Raw genomic sequence first — 19,058 nt, 5'->3', positions numbered from 1 at the left:
TAAACGGATTACAGCCGTGCAGATGCTTCTCCCTGGTTAGCAGTGCTATCCCAGTGGAGTTTGCAAAACACAGCTGGAATCCCTTTTGCAGCCAGTTGAAAATGGGGGCTGAAGAGGCCTGAACTGCAACTTCGCCTTGAAGGCGAAACTGCCCAGCGCAGAGAAGAAGAGAAGGACAATCCCTTTAGGGCAGCCATGGGGAACCTTTATCAGCTTAAGGGCCACATTCCATTCAGGGCTGCCTTCCAGGGGCCACATACAAAAAGTGGGCGGGGTCAGAGTCAAGGGTGGGTGGAGCAATGAATATAATTTTTTTGCCTTTATACAGTTAGCTGTTTGACACCCGCCCACACCCGACGATCTCTAACCTCCTTCCTGGCATTATCAGAATTCAAGGCTGCGTTCTAGCCAGGGGAAAACAGGGTGTGACCTGGAGCGAATATTGAGGGCCAGGTAAATAAGTCTAGAGGGCCACATTTTACCTCAGACCTGAGATTCCCTTGCTCTAGGACATGTCTACATGCCAAAGCAAAGCCATTTTCAAATCTTAAAAATAAAAATGGATTTGCCACTGAAAGACACTTTTTGGAACTGTAGTTTTTAGCGCCTTCATAACAACGAACACAGGAGCTAGATAAATATTAGAAAACTCAGTTGGATAGAGCGTGGTGCTGACACGGCCACGGTTGCAGGTTCGATCCCTGTTAAGGGGACAGTTTCATATTCCTTCATTGCAGGGGGTTGAGCTATGACCCCCCAGGGTCCCTTCCTTGATTGATTGATTGATTGATTGAATGAATGAATGAATTTATATACTGCCCTATACCCAAAGGTCTCAGGGCGGTTCACAGAACAAAATCAGAATATAAAACCACAACATATATAATCAAAATAAAAACCACAACCCAACAGCCCTTCATGATTCTATGAGCCTTCTATACCTAGTTAGACCATTGGTCCAACTACCTTAGCACTGCCTACACGGACTGGCAGCAGCTTATCTGAATTTCAGGCAGGTGGGTTGGGCCCTTGTTATGTACTGAGCTGAATAGGATCCAAAAGGCAGCGGTCTGATTGGTCCTAGAACAATAGGATTCAGAATGCAGCAGTCTGATTGGTCCTAGAACAATAGGATTCAGAATGCAGCGGTCTGATTGGTCCTAGAACATAGGGTCCAGAATGCAGCAGTCTGATTGGTCCTAGAACAATAGGATTCAGAATGCAGCGGTCTGATTGGTCCTAGAACATAGGGTCCAGAATGCAGCAGTCTGATTGGTCCTAGAACAATAGGATTCAGAATGCAGCAGTCTGATTGGTCCTAGAACAATAGGGTCCAGAATGCAGCAGTCTGATTGGTCCTAGAACAATAGGATTCAGAATGCAGCAGTCTGATTGGTCCTAGAACAATAGGATTCAGAATGCAGCAGTCTGATTGGTCCTAGAACAATAGGGTCCAGAATGCAGCAGTCTGATTGGTCCTAGAACAATAGGGTCCAGAATGCAGCAGTCTGATTGGTCCACAGGAGCCACCCAATCCAGCTCCAGGTGGAAATGAATCCACAACCTGATTGGCCTACAGGTGAATCCTGGAATTAGCCAATCACGTGTAAATAATCTATATAAAGCAGACATTCTGGGGGAACTTCCATTTCCTCCTCACCACTATGAGCTGAATAAAGAGCATGAAATCCACTCTCGACTCTGAGTATATTTCAGCCCTTCTGCCTGCCAAGCAGCTGTCCTTACTACTGGGGTGTGGCTGTTCGCATGGCACATTGGCAGAAGATTCAAACTGGACAGGGATCGGGGTGAGGGGAGCCCTGCTTCCAGTTGGGCAAACTGCCCAGGCCTCCTTCAGAAGGCTAGCCTTACACATTAGAACTTCAGAGTGACCCTTCCTGATCCAAAAATCGCAAACAGAAGACAAGAGTTTATTCCGGAAGCTTCTGTTTGCATCCCACAGTGGCAAAGAGCCGGGGTCGATCTCTCCGCTGGCTCTGACCTCGTCACAGGCTCAGTGGCTCGGTGTTTTCTCGTCTGAGGAGAAACGAAAAGGAAAGGAGTGATTAGCCCCCATCTGTGCTCATTAAGACGCAGCAACCGCTCTCAATTCCCCACGGTTTAATCTGCAAAGGCCAGACTGCAAGATCCATGTCTCTCGGCCTCGCTGATGTGGTCCAAATGATAGCAGAGCAAGACATTTGGCACCAGCTGGGATGAAGGAATTGCTTGGGAGGAGGTGTACAAGACGCCAGCCAACCGCCTTAGGGACTCCGGATTTGTGTAGGGTCTACTCCTGAGCCTTTTCTTCTCCCAAAGGGTGGATGGCGGCTAACAGGTTGAGGTTGAATCCTGACAAGACAGAAGTACTGTTTTTGGGGGACAGGAGGCGGGCAGGTGTGGAGGACTCCCTGGTCCTGAATGGGGTAACTGTGTCCCTGAAGGACCAGGTGCGCAGCCTGGGAGTCATTTTGGACTCACAGCTGTCCATGGAGGTGCAGGTCAATTCTGTGTCCAGGGCGGCTGTCTGCCAGCTACCTCTGGTACGTAGGCTGAGACCCTACCTGCCCGCAGACTGTCTTGCCGGAGTGGTGCATGCTCTGGTTATCTCCCGCTTGGACTACTGCAATGCGCTCTACGTGGGGCTACCTTTGAAGGTGACCCGGAAACTACAACTAATCCAGAATGCGGCAACTAGACTGGTGACTGGGAGCGGCCGCCGAGACCACATAACACTGGTCTTGAAAGACCTACATTGGCTCCCAGTATGTTTCCAAGCACAATTCAAAGTGTTGGTGCTGACCTTTAAAGCCCTAAACGCCTACTGCCCTGTATACCTGAAGGAGCGTCTCCACCCCCATCATTCTGCCCGGACACTGAGGTTCAGCGCTGAGGGCCTTCTGGCCGTTCCCTCCCCGCGAGAAGCCAAGTTACAGGGAACCAGGCAGAGGGCCTTCTCGGTAGTGTCACCCGCCCTGTGGAACACCCTCCCACCAGATGTCAAAGTGAAGAACAACTGCCAGACTTTTAGAAGACATCTGAAGGCAGCCCTGTTTAGGGAAGCTTTTAATGTTTAACAGACCACTGTATTTTAATACTTTGTTGGGAGCCGCCCAGAGTGGGTGGGGAAACCCAGCCAGATGGGCGGGGTATAAATAATAAATTATTATATTATTATTATCCCGGAAGGCAGCAGAGGTTTAGGATCAGAAATGGGCTCTCTTCCCGGGTGGACGAGTCCCACCTGCCCCTCACTCCCCTCTATAGCACATGCAGAAACTGCCTTCTTGACCGCTGGACCTACTCTTGGTCTTGACCGCTCAATCCGCCAGTCTGGCTTTGCATGCAGGGGAAGGTCCTAACCCACCGAGGGTTTGGGATGCCCTGGGATCTTTGAATGAAGGGTGGCATACAAATTTAATAATCATAAAATAAGTATAATAGTGTTTGGCTTGCCAATCAGAAGGTTGGCGGTTCGAATCCCCATGATGGGGTGAGCTCCCATTGCTCTGTCCCAGTTCCTGCCAACCTAGCAGTTCAAAAGCACGCCAGTGCATGTAGATAAATAGGTGTCACTGTGGCGGAAAGGTAAGCAGCGTTTCCGTGCGCTCCGGCTTCCGTCATGTTATTCCTTTGCGCCAGAAACAGTTTAGTCCTGCTGGCCATGTGTCCCAGAACGCTGTCTGCGGACAAACGTCGGCTCCCTTGGCCTGAAAGCAAGATGAGTGCCGCAACCCCATAGTTGCCTTTGACAGGACTTAACCGTCCAGGGGTCCTTTACCTTTACAGTTCCCAGGATTCTTCGGAGGAAGTCATGCACCTTAAATGTGAGGTGTATAAAGAGCATTTAAAGCGCATGAGTCCTCCCAAAGAATTCTGGGAAATGTAGTTTGCTAAGATTGCCGGGAATTATAAATCTGTTAGGGGTAAACTACCATTCCCAGTAGGGACGCAGGTGGCGCTGTGGGTTAAACCACAGAGCCTAGGACTTGCCGATCAGAAGGTCAGCGGTTCGAATCCCCATGACAGGGTGAACTCCTGTTGCTTAGTCCCTGCTCCTGCCAACCCAGCAGTTCAAAAGCACGCCAGTGCAAGTAGATAAATAGGTACCACTCCGGCGGGAAGGTAAACAGTGTTTCCGTGTGCTGCTCTGGTTCGCCAGAAGCGGCTTAGTCATGCTGGCCACATGACCCGGAAGCTGTATGCCGGCTCCCTCGGCCAATAAAGCGAGATGAGCGCCGCAAACCCAGAGTCGGCCACGACTGGACCTAATGGTCAGGGGTCCCTTTACCTTACCGTTCCCAGTATTCTTTGGGGGAAGGTACGTGCCTTAAATGTGCTTTAGATATATGGTGCGGCTGTGAAGTTAGAAAAATGGATGGGGTAGGACAGAGAGCAGGGTCTTTCGTGACGCCAACCACTCTCCTTTCAGTTCAACAGTCTTGGATGTTTCAGGAGCAGCGTGCAAGGCTTTTGGAAGTGGGGACATCCGAGGTCGAAACGTGACATTAATTGAACTAGGCGTTTCCAGGAGGAGGAGAAGGGTGGTTCCTAGCGCTTAACCTCTTCATCTTCTAAGAACGCACAAAGGTTGCGAGCGTGGGAAACCCTGCTTCCAAAAATTCGCCATCTGTCACTAACGTGCAAAATCCAGAACTCTTGTCAACCCAAATTGTGCCCGGTGATTTTATTGAGATGGTGGTGGGGAAATACTCTATTTTTTGCTCTATAAGATGCACCAGACCACAAGACGCACCTAGTTTTTGGAGGGCGAAAACAAGGAAAAAAATATTCTGAACCTTAGAAGCCAGAACAGCAACAGGGATAGCTGCGCAGTGAAAGCAATTCCCCTTGCTGTTCTGGCTTCTGGGATAGCTGCGCAGCCTGCATTCGCTCCATAAGACACATTTCCCCTTACTTTTTAGGAGGAAAAAAGTGAGTCTTATAGAGCAAAAAATACAGTAAGTGCAAATATACACCAGTCAATTGAAGAAGAAGAGGAGTTTGGATTTGATATCCCGCTTTATCACTACCCTAAGGAGTCTCAAAGCGGCTAACATTCTCCTTTCCCTTCCTCCCCCACAACAAATACTCTGTGAGGTGAGTGGGGCTGAGAGACTTCAGAGAAGTGTGACTGGCCCAAGGTCACCCAGCAGCTGCATGTGGAGGAGCGGAGACGCGAACCCGGTTCACCAGATTACGAGACTACCGCTCTTAACCACTACACCACACTGCAAGCAAGGGAACTCTTTTGGGTAGCAGAATCTGTGTCCCAGGCAAAGCTGTTCTCAAAGTCAGACCTTAACAACAACAACAACAACAACAACAACAACAATAATAATAATAATAATAATGTATTATTTGTACCCCGCCCATCTGGCTGGGTTTCCCCAGCCACTCTGGGCGGCTTCCACAGAGACAAAAAATACGCTAAAATGTCACACATTAAAAACTTCCCTGAACAGAGCTGCCTTAAGATGTCTTCTGAATGTCAGGGAGTTGTTTATCTCTTTGACATCTGAAGGGAGGGTGTTCCACAGGGCGGGCGCCACTACCGAGAAGGTCCTCTGCCTGGTTCCCTGTAACCTCACTTCTCCCAATGAGGGAACCGCCAGAAGGCCCTTGGTGCTGGACCTCAGTGTCCGGGCTGAACGATGGGGGTGGAGATGCTCCTTCTGGTCTACAGGGCCTTTGAGGCCGTTTAGGGCTTTAAAGGTCAACACCAACACTTTGAATTGTGCTAAATTTGAATTTAAAGCACATTTGGAGCACATTATTTCCCTCAGAGAATTCTGGGCACTGTAGTTTAGCCTTCACACCGTTACAATCACCAAGGAATGCGTTGCCACAAATGTGCTAGGATCATGTGCAGGCTGATCCAGGAAAGGGAAAAACTCTGGTTTGGGGCAGGAAGAAGAAATTTGAGAATAGGGGAAGTCCAGCTACAACAGGCAGTGCCTTCCCTTTTTTTTTTTTTTGTAATGTAGGTTTTATTTATTTTCATCTTTACATTGTTTTCAACTCTAAGCATGGTGGCATTGAGATATACCTTTGCACTGGAGCGTACAACATAACAACAGTTTACATGAAAACAGAAATTAAACAGCAATTAGAAATAAAAATAGTAATTCAACAGAAACAGAACAGAAATTAAACAATAAACGTTTCTGAATGTGTTAACCACATTGCGTCAAGGTGCGTATACCAAAATTATTACAGTTGCTGCTGATATGAAATGATGTCTATTACTGTGTGTTCCTTAGACTGGTAGCTGGTATTTTGGATCAGTAGCGATTAGAATTTATAAAAAAAGGAAAAATAAAATGTGCTTCACGCACTCCAGACCGCGCTCCAGACTATGGGTGCTGTTTTACCATATGCCTTGTTATTTGTGTAATTGATAAAGTCACACCAGAAGGCATGAAACGGCCTTACCTTTTGCTCTCCCCTTGGCAAGTGCAGGAACCTGGGGGGGGGGGGACATTTGGAGAGAACAGAAGTCAGCTGCAAAACTAGGACCAGAGTAGAGGTGCAAATTTATTACTACTAAACCCGATTCACCCGAGGGTTGCCACCTTTCTTCAGACAGAATACAGGTCAGGTGGGGGGTTGTTTGTTTGTTTGTGGCGCTGTGGGTCAAACCACAGAGCCTAGGACTTGCCGATCAGAAGGTCGGCGGTTCGAATCCCCGCGATGGGGTGAGCTCCCGTTGCTTGGTCCCTGCTCCTGCCAACCTAGCAGTTCGGAAGCACGTCAAAGTGCAAGTAGATAAGTAGGTACCGCTCCAGCGGGAAGGTAAACGGCGTTTCCGTGGTCTGCTCTGGTTTGCCAGAAGCGGCTTAGTCATGCTGGCCACATGACCTGGAAGCTGTAGGCCGGCTCCCTCGGCCAATAAAGCGAGATGAGCGCCGCAACCCCAGAGTCGGCCATGACTGGACCAAATGGTCAGGGGTCCCTTTACCTTTGTTTATTATTATTACGTGGTGCTGAAATGACTCCAGAGCAAAGCAATCCCTCGCGACGACACACGTGGTTTTACAGTGCTTTGCTCAATTTAAAAAATAGCAAAAGCGTTATGAAGATGGCAGTCATATCGCGCCCTCAGTCTCCTCTTCCCCAGGCTATGGGTGGGGGGGGGGGGCACACAAGGCAGACTGGGCTGTTGCCAGGCAGGAAAGGAGGGGAGGAGATGCTCAATGTCAGTAGGAATTTGGGGACAGGCTGGTCTCATTGAGGATGTCCTGCCTGCACACACACACACACACACACACACACACACACTTATATATACCCCAAGAAGGAAAATGGGAGCAGAGTGTCAGGTTGGTTAAGAAGGGGTTGCAAAGTGGGAGAAGAGTTTGTGTGGGGACGGGACCCACAGATCTGGCCAGGGAAATGAGGGTGAAACATGGATGTAGCCAGGATTTATTGGGGAGGCAGGGAGAGAGAGACTTTATGTCAGAGGGGACAGAACCGAGTTATGTTAGCTAAGAATTTTTAGTTATTTACTTGATTGGAGGAGGGGGCATGGGTGTAGTCAGGGAAGGGCAGGGTGGGTACCTCTGGTTATGTACTTAATTCGTTCAGGAGGTCCGTTGTTAACCTGAAACTGTTCTTAACCTGAAGCACCACGTTAGCTAATGGGGCCTCCTGCTGCCACTGCCACGCGATTTCTGTTCTCACCCTGAAGCAAAGTTCTTAACCCGAGGTACTATTTCTGGGTTAGTGGAGTCTGTAACCTGAAGCGCCTGTAACTTGAAGTGTATGTAACCCAAGGTACCACTGTAAACTGAGGTTCTGTGCCCCTCCCCCAGACAAAAGGCCTGTCCTCCCAACAGGCTACGCCAGGTGAAAAAGTAAATGAGATAGAAGGGGACTGGGGAGAGGATGGAAGCGGAGGGGGGTTTCTTTCAGAGAAAGGGAAAGTTGGGGAGGGGGAGAATAAGAATGCCCCAAGGAAGGGGTTGGGAAACCAGAGGTGTAAGGAGAGGGAGAGAACTGTACCTGGCAGGGAGAACTTGGGAGATACGTTTTCTTGGGGGAAGAGGGACTGCCCCATAGATCAGGGGGTCAGCAACCTTTTTCAGCCATGGACCAGTCCACCGTCCCTCAGACCATGTGGTGGGCCGGACTATGCTGATGACAACGCAGTGTGCGCACGCTCAGAGGATGACCTCCAAACCATCCTAAATATCTTTGCAGAAGCTTACGAAAAGCTTGGCCTATCATGCAACATCCAAAAAACCAAAGTGCTGCACCAACAAGTATAAAACAACCCCTCTGCAGCCGATCACTTCTGCTACCTAGCCAGTTATCTTTCCACAAGGGCCAACACTGATGCCGAAATCCAGCACCGCCTGACCTCTGCCAGTGCGGCTTTCTCCCGGCTGAAGTGCAGTGTGTTTGAGGACCGGGACATTTGCAGGGAAACCAAAATGCTTGTTTACAAAGCTATTGTACTACCAACCTGACTATATGCTTGTGAAACATGGACCACTTATATCTGCTGCTTTCACTAAATGTATACTGTTCTGTTCTGGCTGGAACGGATTTCCTTTTCTTAAAAATAATAGTAATAATTGCAACAGTTTTATCCGTTTTGATACGTTATATTGTTATAACCTGTCCTGGGCCCTTATATGGTGGAGAGTGGATAAGGAATGTTTTAAACAGGGCTGCCATATTTCAAAAAGTGAAAAAGTTGTGGAGCTTTCTTTTGCGAAATCTTTACCCCCCTCTCCTCCCACCATGAAAAATGAAGTTTTTGAGCTATTTTTAAAGGAAATTGCCAAAAAAAACCACCCCCAACACTTCCGATATGGGCCGCCATGCTCCTGGGTTTTTCCCGACATCATTTTCGATGGGCGAATGTCCGGGATATTCCAGACATAGTAAAGGGTAAAGGGACCCCTGACCATTAGGTCCAGTCATGACCGACACTGGGGTTGCGGCACTCATCTCGCTTTATTGGCCGAGGGAGCCGGTGTACAGCTTCCGGGTCATGTGGCCAGCATGACAAAGCCGCTTCTGGCAAACCAGGGCAGTGAACGTAAATGCCGTTTACCTTCCCGCCGGAGTGGTACCTATTTATCTACTTGCACTTTGACGTGCTTTCAAACTGCTAGGTTGGCAGGAGCAGGGACCGAGCAACGGGAGCTCACTCTGTTGCGGGGATTCGAACCGCCGACCTTCTCATCAGCAAGTCCTAGGCTCTGTGGTTTAACCCACAGCGCCACCCACGTCCCTTTTTCCAGACATATGGTAGCCCGATTTTAAATGGAAAACTAAATCTACTCCTGACGCAGATACGCCCTCTCCATCCCTGGAACCTAAGCTATAAATAAATTCCATTTTGTTTTGATAGTCACTAGGCAACTGCCTCTCACTCCAGGGACATTCTCTCTCTCTCTCTCTCTCTCTCTCTCTGTCTCTCTCTCTCTCTCTCTCTCTCTCTCTCTCCATCCACTCAGCATCTGCTAACCCAAGGAGTACATAAGGAAGATCACTGAACCGTGGGCGCCTTTTCGCTTCCTTCTCCTTGGAAATGCGAGTTGTATTTGAGGAGCAGACACCAGGTTGCATTAGATCTCAAAATCAAATCTGTTTCCCCCAGCCCCGCGTGCATGTGTATGTGTGTTGCGTACGTGCACACTCACACACACACACAGACGGGGGATTTGAAGGGGTGGGTTCCCAAAACGGTTTTTGAAATGTCGCAGGTATATAAAAAAAAAGAATTTGAAAATGAAACATTTCCTTCGCGTGCTACCAGTTCCGGAACATTCTCCCATGCAAACACACAAATGCGCACCCATCAAAATGAAGGGGAACGGTGATGTGCATGTGCTTCAGGCATGGATCATGGCCTATCACACAGATTTTGCTTTGAGTCCTTTACAGTGGTACCTCGGGTTAAGTACTTAATTCGTTCCGGAGGTCCGTTCTTAACCTGAAACTGTTCTTAACCTGAAGCACCACTTTAGCTAATGGGGCCTCCTGCTGCCACTGCACCGCCAGAGCATGATTTCTGCTCTCATCCTGAAGCAAAGTTCTTAACTCAGGGTACTATTTCTGGGTTAGCGGAGTCTGTAACCTGAAGCGTATGTAACCTGAAGCGTATGTAACCCGAGGTACCACTGTATTTAATAAACCGTTTGCAATTTAAAACCCAGCCCACCCAAAAGGCTTGAGCAAACATATCCAATGAAACCCCAAATTATCTTATTCATTTTTGCATATGTTTGTTTATATTAAATAAATATATTAAATATCTACCCTGCCTTTCCAGCAAAAGGCTCAGGAAGGTGTACACGCCCCCCCCCCCCATTCTATCCCGACGACAAGCATGCGAGGTACATTAGGTCAACAGAGAGCAACTGGCTCAACGTCGCTCAGTGAATCCTGGTCTCCCCACATCCTAGCCCCAAGTTCACAACATATGAGAAAATAGTACTGTATTTTTCGCTCTATAAGATGCACCAGACCACAAGACGCACCTAGTTTTTGGAGGAGAAAAACAAGAAAAAAAATATTCTGAATCTCAGAAGCCAGAACAGCAAGAGGGATCGCTGTGCGGTGAAAGCAGCAATCCCTCTTGCTGTTCTGGCTTCTGGGATAGCTGCGCAGCCTGCATTCACTCCATAAGATGCACACACATTTCCCCTTACTTTTTAGGAGGGAAAAAGTGAGTCTTATAGAGCAAAAAATACGGTATATCAAAAAAGAGCCATTTCAGACCAGGTTGCTTAAAAGGAAAAGGGGACGAGGGGGTTGAAAACGCAGCCTCAAGCCAAGGACTCTCAATTGACTTACGTACACAGCTGCTCTTCGAGAACATAAATATCGTCTTGCTGGAAAGAAGGAGAGAAAGAGTTGATCATAAAAACGGTCGCTAAGTGTACTCAATGCTTGTAGAAATCAAGTCACTCTAGGGAGTAAAATATTTAAGGGTTTGTATTGAGGCAGGTCCGTACCCAAGATTTCCGGGCCAGCGTTTATGATTTTAGACCTCTAAAAATATTCCATGGTGAGACGGAATACAACTACAGGGGTACCTCGGGTTACGAACTTAATTCGTTCCAGAGGTCCGTTCTTAATCTGAAACTGTTCTTAACCTGAGGTACCACTTTAGCGAATGGGGCCTCCCACCACTGCGTCCGCGATTTCTGTTGTCATCCTGAGGTAAAGTTCTTCACCCGAGGTACTACTTCTGGGTTAGCGGAGTCTGTAACCCGAAATGTTTGTAACCCGAGGTGTTTGTAACCTGAGGTACCACTGTACCCGCAACACCACACATCAGCAGAACATGGGTTTTGAACCTGTGTTTTGCTGGACTACAAGGAAGCAGGGGCGTCAACTATGGGAGCAGAAGGGGCTTCGGGTCCCAAAATATTGGTGGCCAGGGGTCTGTGGAAGTACTCTACGAGGAGCTGCCTTCAGGCCCCAGGGCCGTTGGCAGACCAACTCCATATTGCAAAGATGTCTGCAAACATGACATGACGGCTGGCAGCATCAACCTCGCTGTGTAGGAATCCCTTGCAGACAGTCAGGTTGTGTATCCGTTTGCTGTTGTTGTTTAGTCGTTTAGTCATGTCCGACTCTTCGTGACCCCCTGGACCAGAGCACGCCAGGCACTCCTGTCTTCCACTGCCTCCCGCAGTTTGGTCAAACTCATGCTGGTAGCTTCAAGAACACTGTCCAACCATCTCGTCCTCTGCCGTCCCCTTCTCCTTGTGCCCTCCATCTTTCCCAACATCGGGGTCTTTTCCAGGGAGTCTTCTCTTCTCATGAGGTGGACAAAGTCTTGGAGCCTCAGCTTCAGGATCTGTCCTTCCAGTGAGCACTCAGGGCTGATTTCCTTCAGAATGGATCGGTTGGATCTTCTTGCAGTCCACGGGACTCTCAAGAGTCTCCTCCAGCACCATAAATCAAAAGCATCAATTCTTCAGCGATCAGCCTTCTTTATGGTCCAGCTCTGACTTCCATACATCACTATTGGGAAAACCATGGCTTTAACTATACGGACCTTTGTTAACAAACCCCTGTGTTGCAAACTTAATACAACAAACAACACAAGCAACACGATGACCAGTATATTAGATAGCACTGCAATTCTTATTGCATAATATAAATGTTTTAGTACAACAAAAACAAAAACAAACTGTGTACACTTGTAAATTCTCTAATATATTTGAAATCAAACACGTCTGTCAATCTTTGAAAGTCTGTAAAAGTATAATAAGTCTATGGTTGAAACAAAGTAATAGATGCTATCCTGTGGGCTGAGCGGTAAAACGTTTTAGGCGTTCAGGGAAGTAGTAAGTGAATAACAACGTAGGACAGTGATCCCGGATAATCTGACTGTTTCACTGGTCATAAGGATATGTAACCACTCGTATCCTTATGACCACTGCTCCTTGTGAATTTTTCTAATCTTTGGGTTGTGCCGAAGAAGATTCCAGCGAAACAGTCAGATTCTTATTATTTTGTTTCAACTATAGACTTATTATACTTTTACGGACTTTCAAAGATTGACAGACGTGTGTTCATTTGATTTCAAATATATTAGAGAATTTACAAGTGTACACATTTTGTTTTTGTTGTCCTAAAACATGTATATTATGCAATAAGAAGTGCAGTGCTATCTAGTATACTGGTCATCGTGTTGCTTGTGTTGTTTGTTGTTGTTTTGTTAGGTTGTGTAGCCATAGCAGGGACCAAGGGAGGAATGACCGCTGGGAGGAACAGAGAGAGAATAAATGCCTGGTGCATCTGCAGCAGCACAACCGGACGCCTTCCTCTGCCCCGGCTGCAACGAAACATGTCTCTCCTGTATTGGTCTCAACAGCCGTAGCAGGTGCGGCAAGCTTCCAGCAGTTTGAACTCACCCAAAAGCCACACCCCTCCATTGTCTCCCGGGACAGACAGATGCCAGCGACAACTTCACACCAGTGCTGACTAGCTTCTAAACGGTTGCTAGGAATAGTAACTGCGGCACCCGGAACTCTTCAAGGGGAATAATGTGCTCTTAAAGGTGTAGCATGGTGTTATGTACTGAGTTGAATAGGATCCAGAATGCAGCAGTCTGATTGGTCCTAGAACAATAGGATCCAGAATGCAGCAGTCTGATTGGTCCTAGAACAATAGGATCCAGAATGCAGCGGTCTGATTGGTCCTAGAACAATAAGATCCAAAAGGCAGCAGTCTGATTGGTCCTAGAACAATAGGATGCAGAATGCAGCAGTCTGATTGGTCCTAGAACAATAGGGTCCAGAATGCAGCAGTCTGATTGGTTCTAGAACAATAGGATTCAGAATGCAGCAGTCTGATTGGTCCTAGAACAATAGGATGCAGAATGCAGCAGTCTGATTGGTCCTAGAACAATAGGATTCAGAATGCAGCAGTCTGATTGGTCCTAGAACAATAGGATCCAGAATGCAGCGGTCTGATTGGTCCTAGAACAATAGGATCCAGAATGTAGCGGTCGGATTGGTCCTAGAACAATAGGATCCAGAATGTAGCGGTCTGATTGGTCCTAGAACAATAGGATCCAGAATGTAGCGGTCGGATTGGTCCTAGAACAATAGGATCCAGAATGCAGCAGTCTGATTGGCCCTAGAACAATAAGATCCAAAAGGCAGCAGTCTGATTGGTCCTAGAACAATAGGATCCAGAATGCAGCGGTCTGATTGGTCCTAGAACAATAGGATCCAGAATGCAGCAGTCTGATTGGTCCTAGAACAATAGGATCCAGAATGCAGCAGTCTGATTGGTCCTAGAACAATAAGATCCAAAAGGCAGCAGTCTGATTGGTCCTAGAACAATAGGATCCAGAATGCAGTGGTCTGATTGGTCCTAGAACAATAGGATCCAGAATGCAGCAGTCTGATTGGTCCTAGAACAATAGGATCCAAAAGGCAGCAGTCTGATTGGTCCTAGAACAATAGGACCCAGAATGCAGCAGTCTGATTGGTCCGCAGGAGCCACCCAATCCAGCTCCAGGTGGAAGTGAATCCACAACCTGATTGGCCTACAGGAGAACCCCAGAATTAGCCAATCACGTGGGGCCCATTGTGTAAATAATCTATATAAGGCAGTCATTTCAGGGGAACTTCCATTCCTCACTACTATAAGCTGAATAAAGAGCATGAAATCCACACTTGACTCTGAGTATATTTCACATGTATATGCTTGCCTTAGAACGCCACCCCGGGATTTATTTCTGCTCTTCGCTGCTGCCAGCAGGGATGAGGCCACGGGTCATATTTCTGCCTGTTCCCTTCTGTGTCTTTGGTTGGCCTCCCTCCTTGCCTAGCATAAAGATCCCAGGGTCCTGCGTGAAGAATGACAGTGCCAGGGACGACTCACCAGAGATTCCTGAAGCTCCTTCAGCTGGTGAACTTTCTTCTTGATCTTGTCGTTGTCTCTGAAAGTCAAGGAAGGGTGGGGGTTTCGGATGAGTGGGTGGGCAAATGGCAGCATTTTTCCTGGCCGTATTCAGGGCCATATGAGAACTTTAGATTTCCACCTTTCAAATTGATCTGAAACACTTGGACACCTCCTATGCCAGACATTCATCCTGATCTGCTTGCTTTAACTTCACATGGAAGTTATCATATATTTCGCTCTATAAGACGCACCAGACCACAAGACACACCTAGTTTTTGGAGGAGGAAAACAAGGAAAAAAAATATTCTGAATCTCAAAAGCCAGAACAGCAAGAGGGATCGCTGTGCAGTGAAAGCAGCAATCCCTCTTGCTGTTCTGGCTTCTGGGATAGCTGCGCAGCCTGCATTCGCTCCATAAGATGCACACACATTTCCCCTTACTTTTCAGGAGGGAAAAAGTGAGTCTTATAGAGCAAAAAATACGGTATATTCTATCTGGTTTTTATTGAACATTTGTTCTGATTTGTTGACGGGGCGGTTACATGACAAGGAACAATTGCTCCACATCTACCTTGTCTTGTTTGTGGAGTGTTTACAGGTCATCCCTTTTTTTTGGTCATTTGTTCATCCCACATTTTCCAATTTGTTTCCCCATCCCTTCTTTCTTTCTTTCTTTCTTTCTTTCTTTCTTTCTTTCTTTCTTAACGTCATTAAAAAAAGAAGTGGATTTGTTGTGCTAGGCCAACAGAGCTCTTTAACTTAATCTAAGCAGACTAGTGTGTGACTGAATTACTCCTGCAAATAAATGATAGCTTGGAAGTGCCTATAAAACAGCAAACTAATAATAATAATAATAATAATAATAATAATAATAATAGACTTTCTGTGGTCTGGAAATAGATGGGCAATGCACTGAAAAGTCTGATAAGTACATTTACAGGAAGATATGCAAGTATCCCACAAGCCAATCAGGATAAATGCAAGATAAACACTCCATGTTTACACTGGCTGGCAGCAGGGATAAAGAGGTGTGAGTTCAGATCATTGATCCATCAAGCTTGATACTGCCTCCACTGGCTGGCAGTGGCTCTCCGAGGATTTAGGCAGGACTCTTCAGGATAAAGGGAAGCGGGTGGCGTTGTGGGTTAAACCACTGAGCCTAGGACTTGCCGATCAGAAGGTCGGCGGTTTGAATCCCTGCGACGGGGTGAGCTCCCGTTGCTCGGTCCCTGCTCCTGCCAACCTAGCAGTTCGAAAGCACACCAGTGCAAGTAGATAAATAGGTACCGCTCTGGCGGGAAGGTAAACGGCGTTTCCGTGCACTGCTCTGGTTTGCCAGAAGTGGCTTAGTCATGCTGGCCACATGACCCAGAAGCTGGATGCCAGCCCCCTTGGCCAATAAAGCGAGATGAGCGTCACAACCCCAGAGTCAGCCACGACTTGGCCTAATGGTCAGGGGTCCCTTTACCTTTACCTTCAGGATAAAAGCAAATGCAAACTTAATAATAAGCACAATTCCTCCTCTTCCTTCCCCCACCCCACTTCTTTTAAAAGAATTATCCAAGGCTTTTAATGGGTAGGTGCTGTTTTCCTTGACCTGCTTACAGACGGCAAAAGAGCAGCAGACACATTTAGGATTAACACTGTCGCTTGAAAGTTCATCCCTAACCGCTTTCAATCTTTTGACTAGAAAAGCAATATATTCATATTTTCAATAAACATATGTATGGTTCCCCACCCTTAAAGTGCATTTGTAGAGCATATAAGTTTGAATTTTTAAATATATGCATCTTTTGTTGGGTTGTTGTTTTTATTTTGATTATATAAATTGTGGTTTTTATGTTGATGCCTGAAATATACTCGGGAGCCGAGAGTGGATTTCATGCTCTTTATTCAGCTCATAGTGGTGAGGAGGAATGGAAATTGCCCCAGAATGTCTGCTTTATATACATTATTTACACAATGGGCCCCACGTGATTGGCTAATTCCGGGGTTCACCTGTAGGCCAATCAGGTTGTGGATTCACTTCCACCTGGAGCTGGACTGGGTGGCTCCTGTGGACCAATCAGTCTGCTGCATTCTGGGTCCTATTGTTCTAGGACCAATCAGACTGCTGCATTTTGGATCCTATTCAACTCAGTACATAACAATGCCCCACCTCAATAAACAAGCAAACATAAATCAGAAATACCTAAGTAAGATTTCTTCTGTTGACTTGAAAACTGAAAGAGAGAAAGGCGATATAGTGAGAAGAAGCAAATTCTCCTAAGACAAGATTGGTGACTATTAAATAATAATAATAATAATAATAATAATAATAATAATAATAATAATAATCCAATCAAGTGTTAAAAACAATGCAGCATTAAATATTAAAAACTTCCCTAAACAGGGCTGCCTTCAGATGTCTTTTAAAGAGAAGATAGCTGCTTATTTCCTTGACATCTGATGGGAGGGCGTTACACAGCGCAGGCGCCACTACCTGTAACCTCACTTCTCACAATGAGGGAACCGCCAGAAGGCCTTCGGCGCTGAATCTCAGTGTCAGGGCTGAACAATGGGGGTGGAGACGCTCCTTCAGGTATACTGGGCCCTTGAGGCCGTTTAGGGCTTTAAAGGTCAGCACCAGCACTTTGAATCGTGCTCGGAAACGTACTGGGAGCCAATGCAGATCTTTCAGGACCGGTGTTATGTGGTCCTGGCGGCCACTCCCAGTCACCGGTCTAGCTGCCGCATTCTGGATTAATTGCAGTTTCCAGATCACCTTCAAAGGTAGCCCCACGTAGAGCGCATTGCAGTAGTCCAAGCGTGAGATAACTAGAGCGTGCACCACTCTGGCAAGACAGTCTGCGGGCAGGGAGGGTCTCAGTCTGTGTACCAGATGAAGCTGGTAGACAGCCGCCCTGGACAGCTGTGAGTCCAGAACTGGTCCATCAGGGGCGCAGTTACCCCATTCAGGACCAGGGAGTCCTACACACCCGCCCGCCCCCCGTCCCCCAAAAACAGTACTTCTGTCTTGTCAGGATTCAACCTCAATCTGTTAGCCGCCATCCATCCTCCAACCGCCTCCAGACACTCACACAGGACCGTCACCTGAACCTGACAGAATCTGTCTGGAGCAAGCAGCTCTCCAGATATTGCTGGACTACAGCTCCCATCATTCCCTTGACCAGGGGCTGATGGGAGTTGGAGTCCAACAGCATCAGTGGGCGGGATGTTTCCCACTAAACTCAGAGCTAGCTTGGAATTAACCGAGTTGGGAGAATCCTAGCAAATAGCTTCAAGTTAAGTCCAGCCCTGGATGACGTATGAGAAGGGAGAGGACCTGGCCACTCAGCTGGTGAACCAAACCTCTCCATGGGTTTGTGGGAAAGACGCCACGGCAGGACCAACGCGTCTTCGCATGTCTGGTCCTCAAAACAAGTCGGTCCCTTCCCTGCCCATCCTGTTCTGTTCCCACTGCAGCCCTGCAGGGAAGCAAAACGTCTCACCTTCATTTTCCTCCCTTAGCCTTGAGTTCTGCAAAGGTCAGGAGAAGAGGAACTAGGTTAATAATAATAATAATAATAATAATAATAATAATAATAAATTTGTTTATACCCCACCCTCCCCGGCCAGAGCCGGGGCAGGGTGGTTAACACCAGTAAAATTACAGTATAATACAGGTTAAAATGCAATTTAAAATGCAGCCTCATTTTAAAAGTAGCCCACAGATCAAAACCATAAGGGGAGGGAAACATAAGGGTCAGACTGAGTCCAAACCAAAGGCCAGGCGGAACAGCTCTGTCTTGCAGGCCCTGTGGAAAGGTAGACAGTGATAATGTGGGATGTAATCCATTGCTACAGTCAACTGCAACATTCCTTATTTGCGCCACCACCGAGAAGGCCCTCTACCCTGTCCCCTATAACCTCACTTCTCGCAGGGAGGCAACCGCCAGTAGACCCTCGGAGCTGGACCTCCGTGTTTGGGCTGAACGATGGAGGTGGAGACGCTCCTTCAGGTATACTGGGCCGAGGCCGTTTAGGGCTTTAAAGGTCAGCACCAACACTTTGAATTGTGCTCGGAAATATACTGGGAGCCAGTGTAGGTCTTTCAGGACCAGTGTTATATGGTATCGGCGGCCGCTGCAAACAGGAACAACCAAAGAGGTGCTGCCCCAGCAGAATGGCCATCTTGAATGAAGTATTGTGGGGGCCCAGGTAAGCTCCGCAGAATATAATCGATCACATGACGCAGTGCACACACACCATTTTAATGGGGCTACCCATCCACTTTGCGCCCCCCAGGGCCCCTCAAGTATTTTATTTTGGGGGCTGAAGACCCTATGGCCCCTGGGACGTGGCTCCTATGTGCCCCAGTGACAGAAAGTGACAGGAAGCAATGTCTCTGCCATAAGCTGACTTGTACCAAGTCCGACTGTTGCTCCACCTGGCTCAGTACAGTGGTACCTCAGGTTCCTTCCGGAGGTCCGTTCTTAACCTGAAACTTCTTAACCTGAAGCACCACTTTAGCTAATGGGGCCTCCTGCTGCCACCGTACCGTTCTTAACCTGAGGTACTATATCTGGGTTAGCGGAGTCTGTAATCTGAAGTGTATGTAACCAGAGGTACTGTATTGTCTATAGATCTCTGGGGTTACAGTCTGGCTTCTCTCCCAGCTTTGCCTAGAGA

The 19,058-nt window shown here is 47.4% G+C and overlaps 1 protein-coding gene across 1 annotated transcript in view; it reads right to left on the bottom strand.

Moving 5' to 3' along the window:
• Window positions 1–1,295: 1,295 nt before the first annotated feature.
• Window positions 1,296–19,058, bottom strand: part of LOC144328281 (uncharacterized) — a 36,363-nt gene continuing 18,600 nt past the window's right edge. The window contains exons 3-8 of the mRNA XM_077930923.1: window positions 17,879–17,906; window positions 16,579–16,609; window positions 14,368–14,425; window positions 10,813–10,850; window positions 6,436–6,466; window positions 1,296–2,037 (exon numbers count right to left, since the gene is read on the bottom strand). Of these exons, the coding sequence (XP_077787049.1) occupies window positions 1,876–2,037; window positions 6,436–6,466; window positions 10,813–10,850; window positions 14,368–14,425; window positions 16,579–16,609; window positions 17,879–17,906 (348 nt within the window). The 3' untranslated portion in view covers window positions 1,296–1,875. The remainder of the gene's footprint in view (window positions 2,038–6,435; window positions 6,467–10,812; window positions 10,851–14,367; window positions 14,426–16,578; window positions 16,610–17,878; window positions 17,907–19,058) is intronic.

This window comes from Podarcis muralis, chromosome 7, assembly GCF_964188315.1.
Source record: "Podarcis muralis chromosome 7, rPodMur119.hap1.1, whole genome shotgun sequence".
NCBI classification, from domain to species: Eukaryota; Metazoa; Chordata; class Lepidosauria; order Squamata; family Lacertidae; genus Podarcis; species Podarcis muralis.
Note: the sequence above shows the minus strand (reverse complement) of the source record. Positions and strands in the feature narration are given on the sequence as shown.